The sequence below is a fragment of the Carassius gibelio genome, chromosome B19, assembly GCF_023724105.1.
Source record: "Carassius gibelio isolate Cgi1373 ecotype wild population from Czech Republic chromosome B19, carGib1.2-hapl.c, whole genome shotgun sequence".
NCBI lineage: Eukaryota > Metazoa > Chordata > Actinopteri > Cypriniformes > Cyprinidae > Carassius > Carassius gibelio.
In genome coordinates, this window is record NC_068414.1 from 17,291,174 (window position 1) to 17,309,585 (window position 18,412).

The window sequence follows — 18,412 nt, forward strand, 5'->3', positions numbered from 1 at the left end:
ATAAAATAAAAATAATGTTCCATAAAGTCCAGCAGGTGGTGGCACAGGATGCCTCTGTTGCAATGTCTGATAGATTCACTAATGAACATCTCTCCTGAAGATTCCAAACTTCATTTAAAGTTCCACTAAGTGAAGAATAGTAGATTAGTATTATAGATCAGATTATTCAGACACCTTCAACGTTTCTCACATTTTCTCACACTTCATTCGCTATACTTTAGAAAATGGCACAATATGACAAGAACTGTGTCAGAACAAATTCATCTTGATAATATCAGATCATTTTAATAGAAAGGTATGTAATGGATTGCAGTCAACCAAAAAAATATTGAGCTGTTAAATTTAAGTGCACAATTATATAATACCAGCTTAATTCAACCAATTACCGAACAATGCTTAATATTGTTCAGTCTGTGGTGTAAAAAGTTCACATTAGGAATTAAAGATAACACACTTAAGCAAAACATGATCAGGTCAAAGTGTCTGAATATTTTTTTTTTTTCCCCAAATTTTAAAACGCTTGTTTTTTGCAGCTCATAATACAATTCCATAGACTGTCTGACTGCAGATGGATAGAGAAACATTTTTAGTTCAGAAGTTGTTGTTCTGAGTTTCCCAAAAAACATGTCACCTTGTTCTCTTAACCCAGAACTATTCTCAGCACTCGTTTCCATGGCTGTTCTCGTATAAACTGAAAGTTTTTGTGTTTGTATGTGAGTTTGTGTTTATATAGGTGCACATGAATATTGTACTATAACCTGTAGGTCTGAGAACAAAGAAAATGAGAAACTAGAATATACTTTAAATATTTCTATCCACCACCCACTGAGACTACATGTGCTCATGCAGTATAGTTACTTATGAACGTGGGATCATTTTGTCCTGGGGCTTTCGAAGGAGGGCGTACTCTTCACATCTGACTTAATCTGGGATAAACACCAATAGAAGGTTAATGTACCTTGCAGCTGTTTTAGCTTTTATTTTCCACATTTTCCACGACTGCTTTTGTGTTTGATCACAGGTAAGCTTCAACCGAACAATGCACGTTAGCCATGTGAAATCTTCCATAAAAGTTGCATAAATGTCTAGAAATTAGCATTCTTTGTTACTATTATACAACCAAAGAATTACAGTAGTTTGACTTTTGCAAACAAGTGCGTCAACTGTTGACATATTTATTTAATTATATGCTATAGTTGGTTAAGCGTGACTAACAGAGTCCTGCCCCAGATATCATACACCAAATCTCCCATTCTAACAATGGGTTGCTTTCATAAAACTGCCTCTGTGTTGTTTCCAAGGAATCTGCCCGAACGACTGGAGGAGATGTGCTAGGGCGTCTTCTCAGTGTCTCAGCAGATGATGGAGAATTTTTCCTCAGCTCTGCTCCCCTCGCCTCCTGATCATCTGGTTAATTTATGACCTCAAGTCATTAGTGCCAGGAAGCCAAAGACAAGTTTATTTTATTGGCTGTGATGGAGTTTGCATCTATCAGTGTTTACAAGTCCCTTGAAGCATCTACAAATCTTCTGAAAAACAAAACGCTGTGTGAAGTAATCCCTTTCCCCCGCCTGAAAGCTTCATCAATACTTACTAATAATAGCATTAGGGGTTGAGAAGAATTCAGGGTTTATTCTGCACGTGTTACGGTGTTTTAGGATGGCTCTCATTCTTTCAGACATGCAAAATGTCAAATATAAAATTAAAGCATGATTAAAACTTAGGAATATGTCATTGCAATAGCAAATCAAGTGGCTTTTGTTTTTAAAGAAATGCAGCAAAAAAAGTCCACCAAAGACTAATATATACACACTAGTGATGCATGGGTTATTTGAGTGTGTAGAGTAGTGGCAAATTAATATGTTAATATAATCTTAAAATATTTGATTTCAGGAAATCTGTTATATTATATCTGGGTATATCGCTCTCACATCAGTCTAAATTTCATGATGCAAATGTCTACAAAAGAAAATGGAGCCCCTCCTCCAGACTAAGGTCACACTGCATGTTGAATGTTATCACCAATAAAAGCGTTACTGTGAAATATATAGTTATTTTATATGTTGCATTCCATCTGCTTTGTATTCTATTATCATCAAAACAGAGGTCATACCAGGTCACGTGGTGCTAACAAGCAGCTGCGTGCCACTAATATAGGAAAAATAGCAGCATTTCTGCAATGGTGATCCTGATGTTTTAAAAGTTGTAAGCTTCTAAAGCACTTTTTTGATGCAGGGCACAACCTAACACTTGACTTTCTCAGTTTGTTAATCCACATGAGGTTCAGAGTATCATTTTTTTTTTATCCACAGCAATTTCACACTTGTCCAGAACTAATATGATGCTTTGTTTTATAATCACAATGTTTATGTTTTTCTTTATTTACCCACAAAAAACAGAAGTGAAATGTGACAACATGCCCTGTAGGTGGGGTGCATTGTAACCGCTGAGGGGCACATGACTATACGACAGCTTAAAATGTTATCTGTATATTGTTTTTATATGTTAAGTAGTAAATACCATACATTTTGTTATGCTAGCATGTGTGGAAATATTTAAACCACGTTTTACACATTATCCTGTGTTAGTTTGTGCCCCACGCACCCCTATTTATTGCAGGAGGTCAGTGGAGAAACCATTTTCTTCCAATTTTAAATGCATTATTAATTAGGTTTTCAAATAGTTCCTCGCACAACACTATGTTAGAACTTTTAAGCTCAAAACACTTTTACCAAAACACATGATTTGTAAACTAACCTATTTTGACATTAGGTGTAGGGTAAGGATTAGCGATGGTGGTACTTCATTTTTAAACACAGTAGAGCTTTAACCTTTTACCAAGTAACAATGTGACCATTTTGAACAAATGTCCCCACAGGCTGGGTTCATTAATAAACAAGAAGATGGATTCATTTACTTGACTTGTTATTAGAACCTCGTAACTATTGTTTGGAAACAGATATTTATTTCTGTGTATTTATTGGTATAATACCCAGTGGTGCTTAAATGTAGAGGTGACATTAGGCCATGCAAATAAAAGCATCTGTTGTTTCTCTTTAAGCAACTGTTTTTTTATGTGAGTGTGTATTGTGCTCATGCTCTTTTTATTTATATCCATTGGATCTCAATCTAGCCAATGTTCTGTCCCTTTATGAGGTTGAGTTATAAAAAAAAACTAAACAAAAAAAATAATAATGTGTTTGGAGGGCTTTTTAAATTAAACACCTGATTAAAATACAATTATAGTTTTGTTGCATTTCGTCCAATCTGTAATCTTTGAATCTATCTATATTCTAGTGCAATATGCCATATTGCCATAAAAATTGCCCATTTACATGTCCTTATTTCACCTTTTTATTTTATTTTTTACTTAGCATGGCTTTTTATATGTTTGCTTGTTAAGACTGTTTTTTTTCCAGAGTTGGGAGCCTATTTGTCAGTTTTTAGTGTTTATTAGCAGAGTGTGACCCTGAGCAAAGTCTTTCTCCCTCTTTATCACATCTGATAATTCATAATGACAACATCTCCAGGCAACAAGACATTTAGACCAAAACAATGTCAATTACACTGTCACGACAAATTCAGCGCGGGATTATACTCCACAGATCATTGTGTGGGTTTCACATAATGTATTTTTATTCATTCCGAACTTCAGAAAACATTCCCATAACATGATTTTTATGAAGTGCTTTCAATATCCCCGCCAGGGATTGAATCTAGGCTCTAGGAGTTGGGAATGCTGTGCAATGCAGCCTGTGGTCAAAACTTCCAAGCGTTTCTAAGAAAGGCAAAAAAAAAGAGACATAGAAAGTAACCAAAAACATGTCAGTATTAAAGTGAATATCCGTCCACTGTGGTTAAATCAAACTCATGCCGGATACAAGAATTCTGAAAGGGATTTGAGTTCAGTGGTATTTTTATTCTTTAACACCACAGAAGGCTGTTGTGGACAGCGAGGAGAGCCGACCAAGCCTCAAAGCTCAAGTTCTGGGAGCTACTCATATTCACAAACTTTCTAACATAGTCTGTGTGCCCTCTGATTTTCGATGCATTTAAATGGTTTGATGCTTTTATTATGGCCCAAATGTATAAGTTGCAGTGCTATTTTTGTCCAAAAATCTAACAGCTCATAATTAAACCCAGTTATGTGAAAGCATATCCTCATGCCTTCCATGCACGTTATACTGTATATTCGGAAAAGCCACATTCTCTACATTCAGAAAAACTGGATGCATGACCTGTGCATGGCAGTGTGGGTAAAACTTGCTGCTTTCCATGATGTAATAGTTACATTAATCAAACTGAGCTCAAAACAAGCTGCAGATCGAGTTTTACAAAGCAATGTTTCTTCCAAACCAGTCTAACTGTCAGGTTTTAGCCCATGGGGGAGTGTTTTGCAACAACCAAAAAACAGTTTGATAATAATAGGGGATTTTTTTCTTAATCTCAGAGTGAACTCAAGCAGACCCACCGCAGGCAGTACAGCTCAGTTAGGAGCTTTAGAGACACTGATGGTGCGTATTTACTGCTCTCGGTCCATTAAAGGGTCTGTGAGTGCAGGAACCAGTGTGCTTCAACCAGATGTGCAACAATAACCCAGTAAGCCCTTTGTCTACCTTCTGATATATGTGGTGTTATTAACAAAGTTATGGATCAGATAATCATCCAATTTGGCACAGGTGCATCTCGTTTAGCTAATCATCTTAAATAGCACACAAGCGTATATATATCCAGTCTTCCTACATTCCTGTCCCACAACAGTTTTTTCGGCATCCCTCCTCCACCCCAACTCCTCACTTCTAATCTATTTATCCCGAATTGGGGATAGGGGGAGTTATTTGGGTTCGGGCTGTGCTCCGGGCCCAGACCCCTCCCCCAGGAAAGCACGCCAAAATATGCCTACTATTCGCCTTCAGATTAGATGTAAGGGTGAACTCGTGAACTGCTATTTGTCAAAGTTCCCAAGTTCCCATCCCCTAATCCAATAACTAAACTTAACAACTACCTTACTAACTATTAATAAGCAGCACATTAGGAGTTAACTGAGACAAACTCCATTCCAGACAGAAAAATATTTGTGCATTAAAACTGTCAGCAATTTGACAATATCCTTTTTTTTTTAAGTTAGGAAAACTGAAAACTAATTGGAATTGGAAAACTATGTAGCTGCTTTTTAGGATTGTTCTGATGTGAGGTTGATATGGAGGATATTTGCTACATTAGTTCATTAAATACACAGGGAAAATGTTATCAGCATTCCATTTGTCAGTTATCATCCTTTCCTAAAACAAGGCAAACCCTGTTCAACACGACCACACAAAGACACTTTCACTCGGTTTTAAGATGTTGAAATGACTGCAAACAATAGCAGTGGTGGCTTGTAATCAACTGACACGGTCAATCCAGTGTTCCCTCAGTTGCTACCAACCTAAATTTGTCAGAAGAAGAAGAGGCTGTAAATGTGAGTTGCTCATGTATTGAGCTGTTTATCATGTTATACAGGACGCCAGGCAACAATGCCACCTGGATTACTGCTGTGACACAAACACGGCTGACTTTGACAACAGAAGAAGAACGTCATCAGCATTTTAGTGAACTGAAGACTCTGTGAAGATCAAATCAGAAAATAAATCACATCAGAAGGGCCTTGGTTTATCATTTAGACATATTGGCTTCATTAGTGAAATTAGGAAATAAGTATAGAACATCTGGAGTCTGTCATAAAGTATATATGCTCTGAAGTAATAACATCAGTCCTGTGACTTTACATGAACTCTTGAGTCATTGTGCATAGCTGTCAGATTAATTTTTTATTGAGAACATTTTGATTAAAGAGCAGTTACAAATTAAAAACAGTTCCCTTATTGGTGTTTGTGTCTGTCTGTGTGTGTGTGTTACTTTAACAAGCTAATAACGCAAAGAGCAGTTCTGTCTATGCTAATAGACATGGTGTGATTCTGACACAGAACAGACAGAAGTTTTCTGAAAACAGACGTTACCTGCTGTTATACAAATCCGCCATACAACGAGTTTGGTATAGTTCCCCCAAAACTGATAATTCTGTAACCATATTCTTCATGTTATTCTCCAAACCTGTGTGGCATTCTCTCTTCAGCGGTATACAAAATAAAAAGGTTCTGCAAAGTTTCATACCAGGCCTGTTGTGATTGGCAGCATGATCATTCTTCAAAATATCTTCTTTTGTGTTCCACAGAGGAAAGAAAGTCATACAGATTTGAAACAACATGAGGATGACAAATCTTCATTTTTGGGTGAATTAACCATCAGAGGACTATAAGCTGAATTCAACCCTAACCCTATAGTTAGTTAATGTAATTACCATGAGTGGAGGAGACAGCCATCCAGAGAGGTATGACAGTGCAAAATACAGTTTTAACTGGTATGAGTGATGCTGCTTGGACAAGAGAGGCTTCTGATTTTATATGCTGCAGAAATCTCCCTTTATTGATTGTGCATTGGGATAAATGCATCACAAGTACTTTAGTCTCATAGTAATACACATGCTCTGCTCTGACACACATACTGTATACAGCAGCCACTGTGCTGCTATCACTGAAACACTATCCAGTCAATACAAACGGCTTTCTGTGGCCCTGAGAATTCATTGCAGACCTTTGCATCAGACAACTTTCAAGCCTGGTCTGTTCGCAGAAGAATATGTGAATATTTAATACAATTTAATTAATAGATGAGCACCAAGGCAGAAACACAGCTCTGACCTCAGTTTATTTAGATGAAGGGGTGGTGTGTGATAGCAATTATTTGTGTGCTTTCTTACAGTACACAGTGTGAATGCTAATTCTGAAGTCTTTACACTGACGTTCACAGGTAAGCAAGAAAACGACAGACTTCAGCACAGTGACCTACTTCATTACCAGAACTTGCATCAAAGCACTAGCAAAGCTGATGACGGTGTCTTAGCATCAAGTGAAAAGCAAATTACTGTTGTTCGACAAAGACAAGGCTATTACATAACATGAATGTGTGCATTTAACATTTGGATTTGCTGAGTAAAACTAATTTACTTCTAAGTATAGTTCACCCAAACAAAAAATATTATACCAAACCTGTATGAATTTCGGTATTCTTTGGAAGATAAAGGATATTTCCTTTTTCCATAAAATGAAAGTCAGTGGGGGCCAGAGTTGTTTTGGACCCCAGTGACCTCCACTAAATGGGTAAAAACAGTTGAACCATTTAAGAAAAAATTAAGTCATACAGGAAAGATAAAAGGACATAGTAAACATGATGAAAGAATCTTCATTTGTTTTTAAATATACATCCCAGCTATCATATTTATCCTTGCTATTTAAAAATGTTTTATCCCAGCTACCATTTGTATGTATTTGTTGGTTGAAGAGTGTACAAGATGGCTTTGGTGTTGTTTCCTTGCCTTTAATATGCTAAATCAATTTTTCTGTGATGGAGGAAATGGCTGCAACAGGCCCTATTACATTCAGACACAATGGCTTTATATTAGGCCCTTTTCTATTCTGCCTATCACTACCTTCTAGATGTGAGCAATAATACCAAAACATGTTTCTAAAGGACCTGAAACAACTATTTGAGTTTGGAAAACAGGTTGACATTGGCAGGGATTCTTTTGGTTGCAGCTCAAGATATAATAAAGGCAACTCTCTGGCCAGTCTGAGAACAAATCCAATCCCGAGGTCACTGGTGTAGGGGGATTCATTGGAGTTTGCTCTAGAATCCTATTCGAATAAACATTAAAACTGTTAGCAATTTCTATTTTGGGTATGTAAGAATTTCCCTCCGCTGACAGATTATCGTGCTGTTCTGTAACTCTCTTTGGCACGCTGCTTGATTGAAGCACTTGTAACTGAAACTTCAAAGGGAGAAGGATGTGCACAAAGGGATCAGTCGAATGCTGCTCGTGGGATAATGAAAAATGGAATATCTTGCCCACCGCAGCCTGTTGCTATGGAATTATTAATTACTACATCCAGCCTCTGAGATGAGTCCTAGAAGGCAGCTTCTCTGTGTTTTGTCTTAAACCGGTGGAAAGGTTGAACATCTAATAGTATAAATCTGCTGGGATTTATATGTTGAATGAAGTTCATGTCCAGGTCAACCTTGCTGAACATAAAAACGTTCTAAAGGTGTGAAACAGGATGACTTAGCCATTCACACAGACATAAATATGCAAGATGCACAGAAAATCAGGTCTCGAGACACTTTTTTTATATATATATATATATATATATAAAAGCATATAAAAGAAATGAATGCAAAAAAATGTATTCTGAACAGCTCCTTACACTGCATTCGAGTCTTGTCAGAATTATTGTGTTCACAAGATGCAGTGATAAAATATACAATATAATACACATACTGGTAAAAAGCTAAAAAGAGTCTTTTTTAGTGCTTTTAAAAGAAAACTTACAGTACATCACCGAGGCTATTTAAAAGAACTGTTTTCAAATGGAATTATTTCATTTATTTTCAAATATAATTTATTACTGTGATGCAAAGCTGAATTTTCTAAATCATTACTCCAGTCTTCAGTGTCATATCATTCTAATATGCGCATTTGATGCTGAATAAACATTCCGAGTTATTGATCATTTTTCAGGATTCTTTGATGAATAGAAAGTCCAAAAGAACAGCATTTGAAACAGCCATTGACTTAGAATTGCAGCAAATGTTTGTTTACCAACATTCTTCAAAATACTTTATTTTGCGCTCAACAGAAGAAAGAAACTCAGGTTTATAAATACAGAAATGCAGGTTTAGTACAACTTGATAGTGAGTAAATGATAACAGAACTTTCGTTTTAGGGTTAACTATCCAATGCAATTCAGTAGAGGAATGTAGGTGAAGATATTTGAATGAATGGGCAGATTTGTTATGCTTGTGTATATAGGTTTTAATACTTTAAAATAGCAATTTTCAATATTTGTATTTATTTATATTTTGTCTTATCTAGTTCAAATGTAACTGAAGGCTAAAGGGCAAGCAACAAATGCATTATTTTGCTGTGTAATGCCTGTGAGAATCGTTGTACTTCCTAAGGCAAAGCAATCTTAACGTGAGCTGATACATCTACATGGGAACCATCAACTGTGGATCTTAATAACTCACTCAGAGTGATAATCAATTTTATGCCCCATTACCCAACATGCTTTGATGCCATCCCACAGTGCATGTGGCACTCTAGGATCACTCCTAAATGACATTTAGTGAGAATTTCTCACGGTACTGTCACAGTGTTTACAGACACTCAAATATTACACACTATAACCAAACTATACTATGACCAAATACTATAACCATAAATCTATATTACGTATGTTTGAGTTTTCATGCACTATAAGCTTTGATTTAATTGTTAGTGTCCATTTACTGCTATACATTCAAGGCAGGATGCTTGCAGTTTTCTGAAAAAACATTCACATTACATCTTATGTCTCGTCCTGCGTACTAAGTATCGCAAGTTATTTCAGGAGTATGACACAAACTCTTTTTTAACTTGTTTTGAGTGCTTAAAACAAGATTAAAAATGAGGTTGTATGGAAATCCCATACTGGGTCCTGATGAGCATTTAGTTTGGACCACACACACAAAGTTTCACTGCCAGAGTAAGAGGATTTCTCTCAAAACAAAAGCTCACCCGCTCTTTCTTCTTCTTCGGCTGTAATTCTGTTAGGGACTGAGATGCTTTCTTTGCTCTCTAGAGGTTACTGAAGGTCACCATGTGGTTCGTCTTGTTCAGAATGTTCTTGTTTTCTGATGTGACAGGAACAGTGTGATATTTTGATCATAAACAAGGACACAAAGTCGCAAAAACAATGTTTCTCACCCTCTTCTGCATGAATAGTTCATAAAAGTCATGCATATTTAAAGTGATGTCTATTTAGTGTTCGTTTCAACAAGTGGCTTATGGTGTGTTAAACGAAAAAAAAAAAGAAGAAGAGTCATTTATTTAAAGTATATTTTGGTCTAATCAAAAATCATGGTTTTAAGTTTTAAACCAGTTTTGGTCAGTTTTTCTGGAAGCATATAACACTCCTCAAAAAAATGAAAAAAAAAATGATGAAAATATTTAAAATGTGTTCAAAGTTTATTTTTGCTTTATACTGACTACCTTTACTGACTGCAAAAATTTGTTTTATAATGAAGAAATATTATGGTTCTTTAAAAAATACATCACAATCATTTAAGGTCTAGTGAAGTCTTTAATAATACTAAATGAAACATTGATTAACAACATGTTTTTAGTTTTATCTTAAAAAAGGCCTACATCTAAGGACTTGTTTGCATGTTTTTGTTTTGGGGTGAAACATTTTTCAATTAATATCACATCAAAACTAAACCAAATCGAGGCAATTAAAGCAATTAAATAGTGGATTGAGACTGTATTGTTTACAATTTTGTGTCAATAAAAAGTTATAAAAATGCTATGTCCAAAAGTTCTGGAACATTCAAAACATCCATTAAGTAAGTTAGTAAGCAAGTAAGTAAATAAATAAATAAACGTTTTAAGAAGCTGTTTTCTTGGTTGTGAACATTTAATAAGTGTCCTTGTCTATTACATTTCTGCAACATTATGTCTTTTACGCTGAGTGAACCTTTGCAGAAAGTCCTGTGGAATTTCAGTATGATACATGCAAACTAGTTGAACATTCACTATAGATACATAATATTTGTTAAGTAAACAAATCAAGGAGTGTAATCTTCTCTAAGATGCCTGATGCACTAACAGGTGTATTATCACAAGAAAGGTCTATATTAATCATTTCCTGCATTCCGCAGCAGTCTGCTGACCCTACCCCAGTCCCACTTGAGCTGCAGCCTGTTTGACTGGGATGAGCAATCTGCCAGAGTTATGTCCAGTGTTGATCATCATTCACGTGATCAGGGAGAGAGATCTAACATATTGGATTGCTCACCATGAGTCCAGATTCCCCAGTGCCTGATTTGATGCAGCTCAGGCACTGATGGGATGAGGAGAACTCATTCTCCATAAACCAACGTCCATCTATCAATCTCTAACATCACTAATGGATCACAGACCTGGAAAGTCTTCGGTTGAATACTTTGCTGGACACAAGGTTTAGCTCAGCTGCAAGAACACTGATTTTCCTCTAAATATTTAAACTGTTATAGACCGTCGGACACACGTACACAGCACCGCCACCACAGGGGACGACCCCTCTGTTGTGTATTCTGCCCAGTCATGCGTGAGGAGAGAGACTGGTATGCTGGAATGCATTCAGATTCAGCTCTTCTGAATAAACGGCTCGATGAATGAGTAAAGCTTTGCATGAAGACAATCCAAGGTAGAGTGTATAACAGTCGCTAAATACAGCCTGGCATTCAAACAGTCAGTCCTCATTTTTACAGTTTTTGTCTTTTGACAAACATATATTTTGTTATGTATATCATTTTGTCTGGTCACATTCATTAATATCAATCAGTTTGACTTATAATAATTCTCATTTCAACTGACCGATTAACTATAATGGTATGATATATCGCTGCGAAGCTCAGAAGGTGGAGTAACAATTTATGATTTGGGTTAGGGTTAGGGTTGATGTACAGTAACAAACATGGCACAGATGACTACTTTACTTGTTATTTTTCTTTAGGGTTGTGCCAATAGACGATAGTGTTGTGTATCGATGACAGTCAAAGATAACGCCTGTGGCTGATGCGTTTGACGATATCAATATTATCATTAGAATCAGGCTAGTATTATTATCTAATTAATATTAGGGATTATATATCAGATCATATGTCTATTTATGTGTTTTACACTATTGCACACTATAACCAATCACACATGATTCTGTTCAGATGAGTCATCACTGAGTTTTGTTGTTCAGTGCATTTTGTTGTTATATAGTCGAATGGAATTAACAATACACCATGATTTTTTTAATGCACATTTCATACTAACAAGAATCTATGTTTCTATCCGAGTGTTGAGGGCTGTAGACCCAACCATCTATGTTTTTCATGCTGCTTGGGAATGTTCATTTGAAGTATAGTTTCAGGAAACAGCGAATCATTGCACTATTTTGGTAACAATGGTATTTGAGAGCATAGTTGGCTAAGGATGCTTTTGGGAAATGCATTGCTGATGTAGCTCAATCTGAATGAATTTCGACTGGGCTGGAGAGGAGTTTGTAGACAAGTCAAGTATTTACAGAATCCACTTTATTTTTAATAAAAAAACATTTTCATTTCGACTTGAAAACCATTTTCTTCCAGTTGTTATACAAAATCTGTCCACTATGCTCCCAGTGGGCAGTTGATGTTGAAAAGACATCAAATTGGCATCTAAACTGACAACAGAAAAACAACTGACATCAAAAACTTGACATTATGTTGATTTGATGTAAACTGAACATTAAACATATTGGCCTTCATATATATTAAACCAATTTCAGTGTGGGATTGACTTCTTATTTTCAACCAATTACCAACTGCCGCCCAAACTGAATAAAAAATGTTGTTACAGCATCTTGATCAAGTCTTAATTAAAATTAGAAAATTCAAAAACTTTCAAGAAAATTCTGAACTAAGAATTCAAAATGATATCAAGGTGAAAAGTTCATTTATTTCAGTAATTCAACTCAAATTGTGAAACTCATGAATTAAATTCAGTGCACACAAACTGAAGTAGTTTAAGTCTTTGGATCTTTTATCTGTGATGATTTTGGTTCACATTTAATAAAACCCCTCTCAAATTAGAATATGGTGACATGTCAATCAGCTAATCAACTCAAAACACCTGCAAAGGTTTCCTGAGCCTTCAAAATGGTCTCTCAGTTCGGTTCACTATAGGATACACAATCATGAGGAAGATCTGATTTGATCTGATCTGATCTGACAGTTGTCCAGAAGAGAGTTACTGACACCCTTCACAAGGAGGGTAAGCCACAAACATTCATTGCCAAAGAAGATGGCTGTTCACAGACTGCTGTATCCAAGCATGTTAACAGAAAGTTGAGTGGAAGGGAAAAGTGAGGAAGAAAAATATGCACAACAAACCGAGAGAACTGCAGCCTAATGAGGATTGTCAAGCAAAATCGATTCAAGAATTTGAGTGAACTTCACAAGGAATGGACTGAGGCGGGGGTCAAGGCATCAAGAGTTACCACACAGATGTGTCAATGAATTTGCTGAACCACAGATGTCAGAGGCCTCTTACCTGGGCTAAGGAGAAAAAGAACTGGGCTGTTGCCATTTGTCCAGAGTCCAGTTTCCACAGTCTGTGATGATTTGGGGTGCAATGTCATCTGCTGGTGTTGGTCCATTGTGGTTTTTGAAAACCAAAGTCACTGCCCCGTTTACCATAAAATTTTGGAGCACTTCATGCTTCCTTCTGCTGATCAGCTTTTTGAAGATTATTTAATTTTCCAGCAATATTTGGCACTACAAAAGTTGGTTAAATGACCATGGTGTTGGTGGGCTTGACTGGCCAGCAAACTCACCAGACCTGAACCCAGTAGAGAATCTATGGGCTACTGTCAAGAGGAAAATGAGAAACAAGAGACCAAAAAATGAAGGCTGAAGGCCACTGTCAAAGGAACCTGGGCTTCCAGACCACGTTAGCAGAGCCACAAACTGATCACCTCCATGCCACACTGAATTGAGGCAGTAATTAAAGCAAAAAGAGCCCCTACCAAGTATTGAGTACATGTACAGTAAATTAACATACTTTCCCGAAGGCCAACAATTCACTAAAAAAGAAGAATAATTCAAATTTTTTTGAGAAGAACCAAAGACTTAAACTACTTCAGCCTGTGCATTAAATTAATTTAATACACGAGTTTCACAATTTGAGTTGAATTACTGAAATAAACGAACTTTTCCATGACATTCTAATTTATTGAGATGCACCTGTATAACAATCTAGGTTACTAGTACAATCATGAACAGACTGGTGCAGCACCAATATTTTAGCCATTTACTGCACTTTGTTATTTTTCTAGTAATTCACATATTTAGCGGCTAATTAATGTTCAAAGAAGATAATGTTCATGTCACAAATGTTCAAAGAGGATAGGTTTCTTCCCTTTTGCAAAATAGGTGGAATATATTTTTATTAAAATCATCAGGTTTATTTCCATAATGCACAATATCTTTTTATCTTTCTTATTTTCATTATTATAATTGACATAACAAAAAAAAAATCTGTTAACAAAAAATGTAAAATCAAATTTTTTATGGCAAACAAAATAGTTATGAAGAATTTTCATATGTTGAGAAAGGAGACGCCTTAGTATTTGGACATAATGCGCCCTGCAAGCACTAATGACATTACTGCTAATAGGCTAATTTCCTCTTTCCATTTTCTCTACAGAGATATTTTGATGTAGGAGTCTTTGCGTCACATGAAAAGTGAGGTGCTTTACAAAGCAAGTCAGATTGGTGAAATGTTCCACTTGAAAACAGGCATCTTGTTCTTCGCAACTGAGACAAAGATGAAAGAGATTTGCAACTCTTTTTGACGTACACTTTTGATTTCATTTTCTGTCCAGGGACTTAGTGCTGACATTCCCCTGTGATTTATATGACAGAGAACTGACTGTCTTAAAGCCACTCAGACACCCAAAGCCTCAAGTCACAGAAATGTGATAATACTGATGAACATTAGTACCAAACCTTCAGTCAAAGACCTCCTGTGTTGTGTATTCTGGAAAATGAGAGGTTGCACAAAACAGAAAGTCTGAAAACTTAATAACAGAGCCGTGATTGCAGGGAATTTGAGGAAAACAAGACGTAAATGACAGACTTATGGTGGGTTTACAGCTTTTTCCATTTCAGTAACACTCCCAGACCTTCCCAGCCATTGAAACAACCCACTGGGACACAGGAAGAGACACCTGGATCTCTTTCCCTCCCATAATGACCAAAGCACAAAATCTCTTAGGATTCCCACACAACAGAAATCACCAAAAGTATGATGGTACTACCATGGTTTCTTGGACACATGTAGGCATTACAAATGACAGATTTGTTTTGTCCTTTATTTGTATAGTTCTTTAACAATATCATAATTTCTATATCTACAAAATCAACACACACATATATATAAAAGGTTGTAATTATTATTATTCTTTTTTTTTTGTGATACAGGTTCTGCTAGATTTTTTTGTGTGTGTGTAAGTAAAATGATACTTCCACGGTTTGCAGAACAGTGTTATTTTAGTATCACTAATATAAATTATTATATCACATTTTTACATTTCTATTATTATTTTACATTTTTAGTTAAAACGTTTAAGTTTTGAAGATTTAATTTTATTTTAGTTAATATATATTTTATTTCAAACAATGTTTTGTTTTTATTATTTAATGTTTTGTTGTTGTTTTATTTCTAGTAATTTTAGTTAGTTTAGTTATAATAACTCTATTACCGTGATAGTATAAGATAATATTTTGAAGTACTTTATATCATATATATTGTAATCATTCAGTACTATGATATACATACCGACGTACCAAGCTATTACCATCTGATACCAAGGTACCGTCACAGTACTTTTTTTGTCCTTATCATATAATCAATCAATATGTGTTTTTCAGTAACAGATCTTTGTTTTTGTTTTTTTGTGTTTTTTTAATGCCCCAATACTGAGTTTGTTATTCACATATACATACTGAAATACATTTTAGACAAAGTTTCTATACATTCCACATTAAATTGGCATACTTATCAAAGAAAATCTAAATAAATGAAGCACTGCCACACAATGTATTATGAGTCAGATCTAAGCTGAGCAATAACAAACTCTTTATGAATTGCAAAATGCTGAATTTCCCATCTTTTCCTACCTGTTTTGAATTTATCCACAGGTCTAAAGTGCCAGATGGACTTTACTCTGCTAGTGTGGTGACTGCCGGGAAGATTAGCCTGGGTTTTCTTCTTGCTGTTGGAGTTCCCCATGGCATTGATATCAGACCCCACCAGCTCTAGACTCTTCAAACCCACCGGACTGCCACATATGGACCCTTGCTTCCCCGCTCTCTCTTCCTCCTCCTCCCAGTGCCTGTATATTCCTGTTCCCGCTCAGAGCTCCAGCTGCCGCAGCAGGGACAGAGATGTCCCGCTCTCTGCTGTGTGTGTGAGAGACCCTCCCTCCACGCCTCTGTTGTTCAGGCTACACCGCTCTAAGCGATGATCAGTCACAGCTCACTCCAGCCACTTAGAATGTGAGGAAGGAGGGATATGTGCTTGCTTCAGCCACTCATGCTTATATACCCACACAAACACATTAAAGCACTCACACCACAGTAATGGAAGCAGTTTAACTATCAGGATTCCCATGTTTGAGTATATCCTGTATTGTCTCTCTTTTCTCTGTGTGTTTTATAGATCTCGTCTTAGGCAGTTCATATCTCTTTTTGCACAGATGCCTGTTTTTGTTTCCTTTGCCTTTATCCACTAAATCCCGGTGACTCCATCAACAAAATGTTTCCTTAATTCTTAGGTGCGTGAATCTTATGAAAGCTGTTAAGTAAAACTGTTTATATCTCACAATTCTAACTTTTTTTTTTAGAGATATAAACTTTATTTTGCTTTTCCTACACAAAAGTAATTTAAAAAAAAAAATCTCTTTTTTGAGATTATATCTTATTCAGAATTAATATCTTGGAAATCACAGAATTGTAAGGGGAAAAACAATGACAGCATCAGTGAGGCGTGGCATGGAAGCGATCAACTGATTGACTCATCTTTCTCTTGAAAATATCCCATAGATTTTATAGATTTTCATAGATGGGGTTCAGGACAGTCATGTTGGCTGGCCAGTCAAGCACAGTAATATCATGGCCTTCAAACCACTTGGAAGTGTTTTTGGCACTGTGGGCAGGTGCTAAAGTACAGCTGCAAAATGAAATCAGCATCTCCATAAAGCCTGTCAGCAGATGGAAGCATAAAGTGCTCCAAAATCTTCTGGTAGATGGCTGCATTGACTTTGGACTTGACAAAACACAATGGAGCAACACCAGCAGACGTCACGGCACCCAAATCATCACTGACTTCAGAAACTTCACACTGGACCATGGCCGTAGACTTTGAAAATTAGTGAGGTCCAGGGGGTTTCTATAATAACCACCTTATTATAGAATTGTGCTATAATAATCATTATAAATACAACTACTTATATAAACAAACACTTGAAAACAGACAGAAATGTAGATTTTTTTGGAGGAATGCTGATTTTTAAATCTTACCCTATTTATTGCATCAAAGTTTGTTAATACTTTACTATATTTATGGGGTGGGTAATTTTATCAGTTGTTTATTATTCATGCTACAATACATATTGCTGTTATTGTTTTTATTCATAACCACCATTATATAGCTGATAAGTTGTCTAGTGCTCTTATGAATGTTTATAGCATGATTTGTGAAAGTTTAACTACTATACTGAATGACTTAACATAGACTTCTTAATGGCCAGTGTTTGCGTATTTCATTTCATTCTGTACCCTAAGTTAACTTACTTGTTCTACAGATCAAGTGTTAGTGTTAGCATTTTGATAGCATTGATAATGTTTCTGATAGGTAATATCATAAAAAAAAAAAAAAAATCATAATGCTTATAATAACAAGTCAGAACGCTTATAATATCTGGATCTGGCAACACAGGCTGCGTCTCACTCACAACATGCTGAAGACTTGTTCACTTTGGCAGTGTCTCGCAATGATTATTTTCATACCACGGACATTAAATATTCTGATTATACAGACAGACATTCATATGAAGAGTTTAGCGGCAAATTAGTCAATCAGAGAACACATTTTATTTTCGAACATGAAAAATTTACTGAGGTCTGGACCTCTGTGACCTCATAGCTGGCTACAGGCCTGCACTGGACTTTGGATTCTGTTCCTCTACAGTCTTCCTCCAGACTCCAGACCTTGATTTCCAAATGAAATGCTAAATTTACTTTGAAAAAAGGACTTTGGACCACTGAGCAACAGTCCAGTTCTTTTTCTCTGAAGCCCAGGTGAAATGCCTCTGGCATTGTTTCTGTTTTAGAAGTGGCTTGGTAGCCCTTTTCCAGAAGACGTCTGAGTGTGGTGACTCTTGATGCACTGACTCCAGCTTACTGTAAGTCCACTCCTTGTGAAGCTCTCCCAAGTGTTTGAATCTGCTTTCCTTGACAGTATTTTCAAATTTGCTGTCATCCCTATTGCTTGTGCACCTTTTCCTACCCAATTTCTTCCTTCCAGTCAACTTTGCATTTAATATGATTTGATACAGCACTCTGTGAACAGCCAGCCCTTCCAGTTATGACCTTCTGTGACGTACCCTTTTTGTGGAGGGTGTCAATTATTGTTTTCTGGACCATTGCCAAGTCAGCAGACTTCCCCATTATTGTGGTTTCAAAGAACAAGAAATATATGGAA

General features: G+C 36.3%; 1 protein-coding gene across 3 annotated transcripts in view; it reads right to left on the reverse strand.

The window, feature by feature from the left end:
- kiaa1522 (KIAA1522 ortholog) overlaps positions 1-18,412 on the reverse strand; it is a 46,176-nt gene that overhangs the window by 12,924 nt on the left and 14,840 nt on the right. Inside the window, exon 1 of one of the 3 annotated variants that reach the window (XM_052584904.1) lies at positions 15,829-16,203. The exons of the other annotated variants lie outside the window; for them this stretch is intronic. Coding sequence (XP_052440864.1) covers positions 15,829-15,940 — 112 coding nt within the window. The 5' untranslated portion in view covers positions 15,941-16,203. Of the gene's footprint in view, positions 1-15,828; positions 16,204-18,412 lie in introns of those variants that run through there. 3 annotated transcript variants of the gene reach the window in all.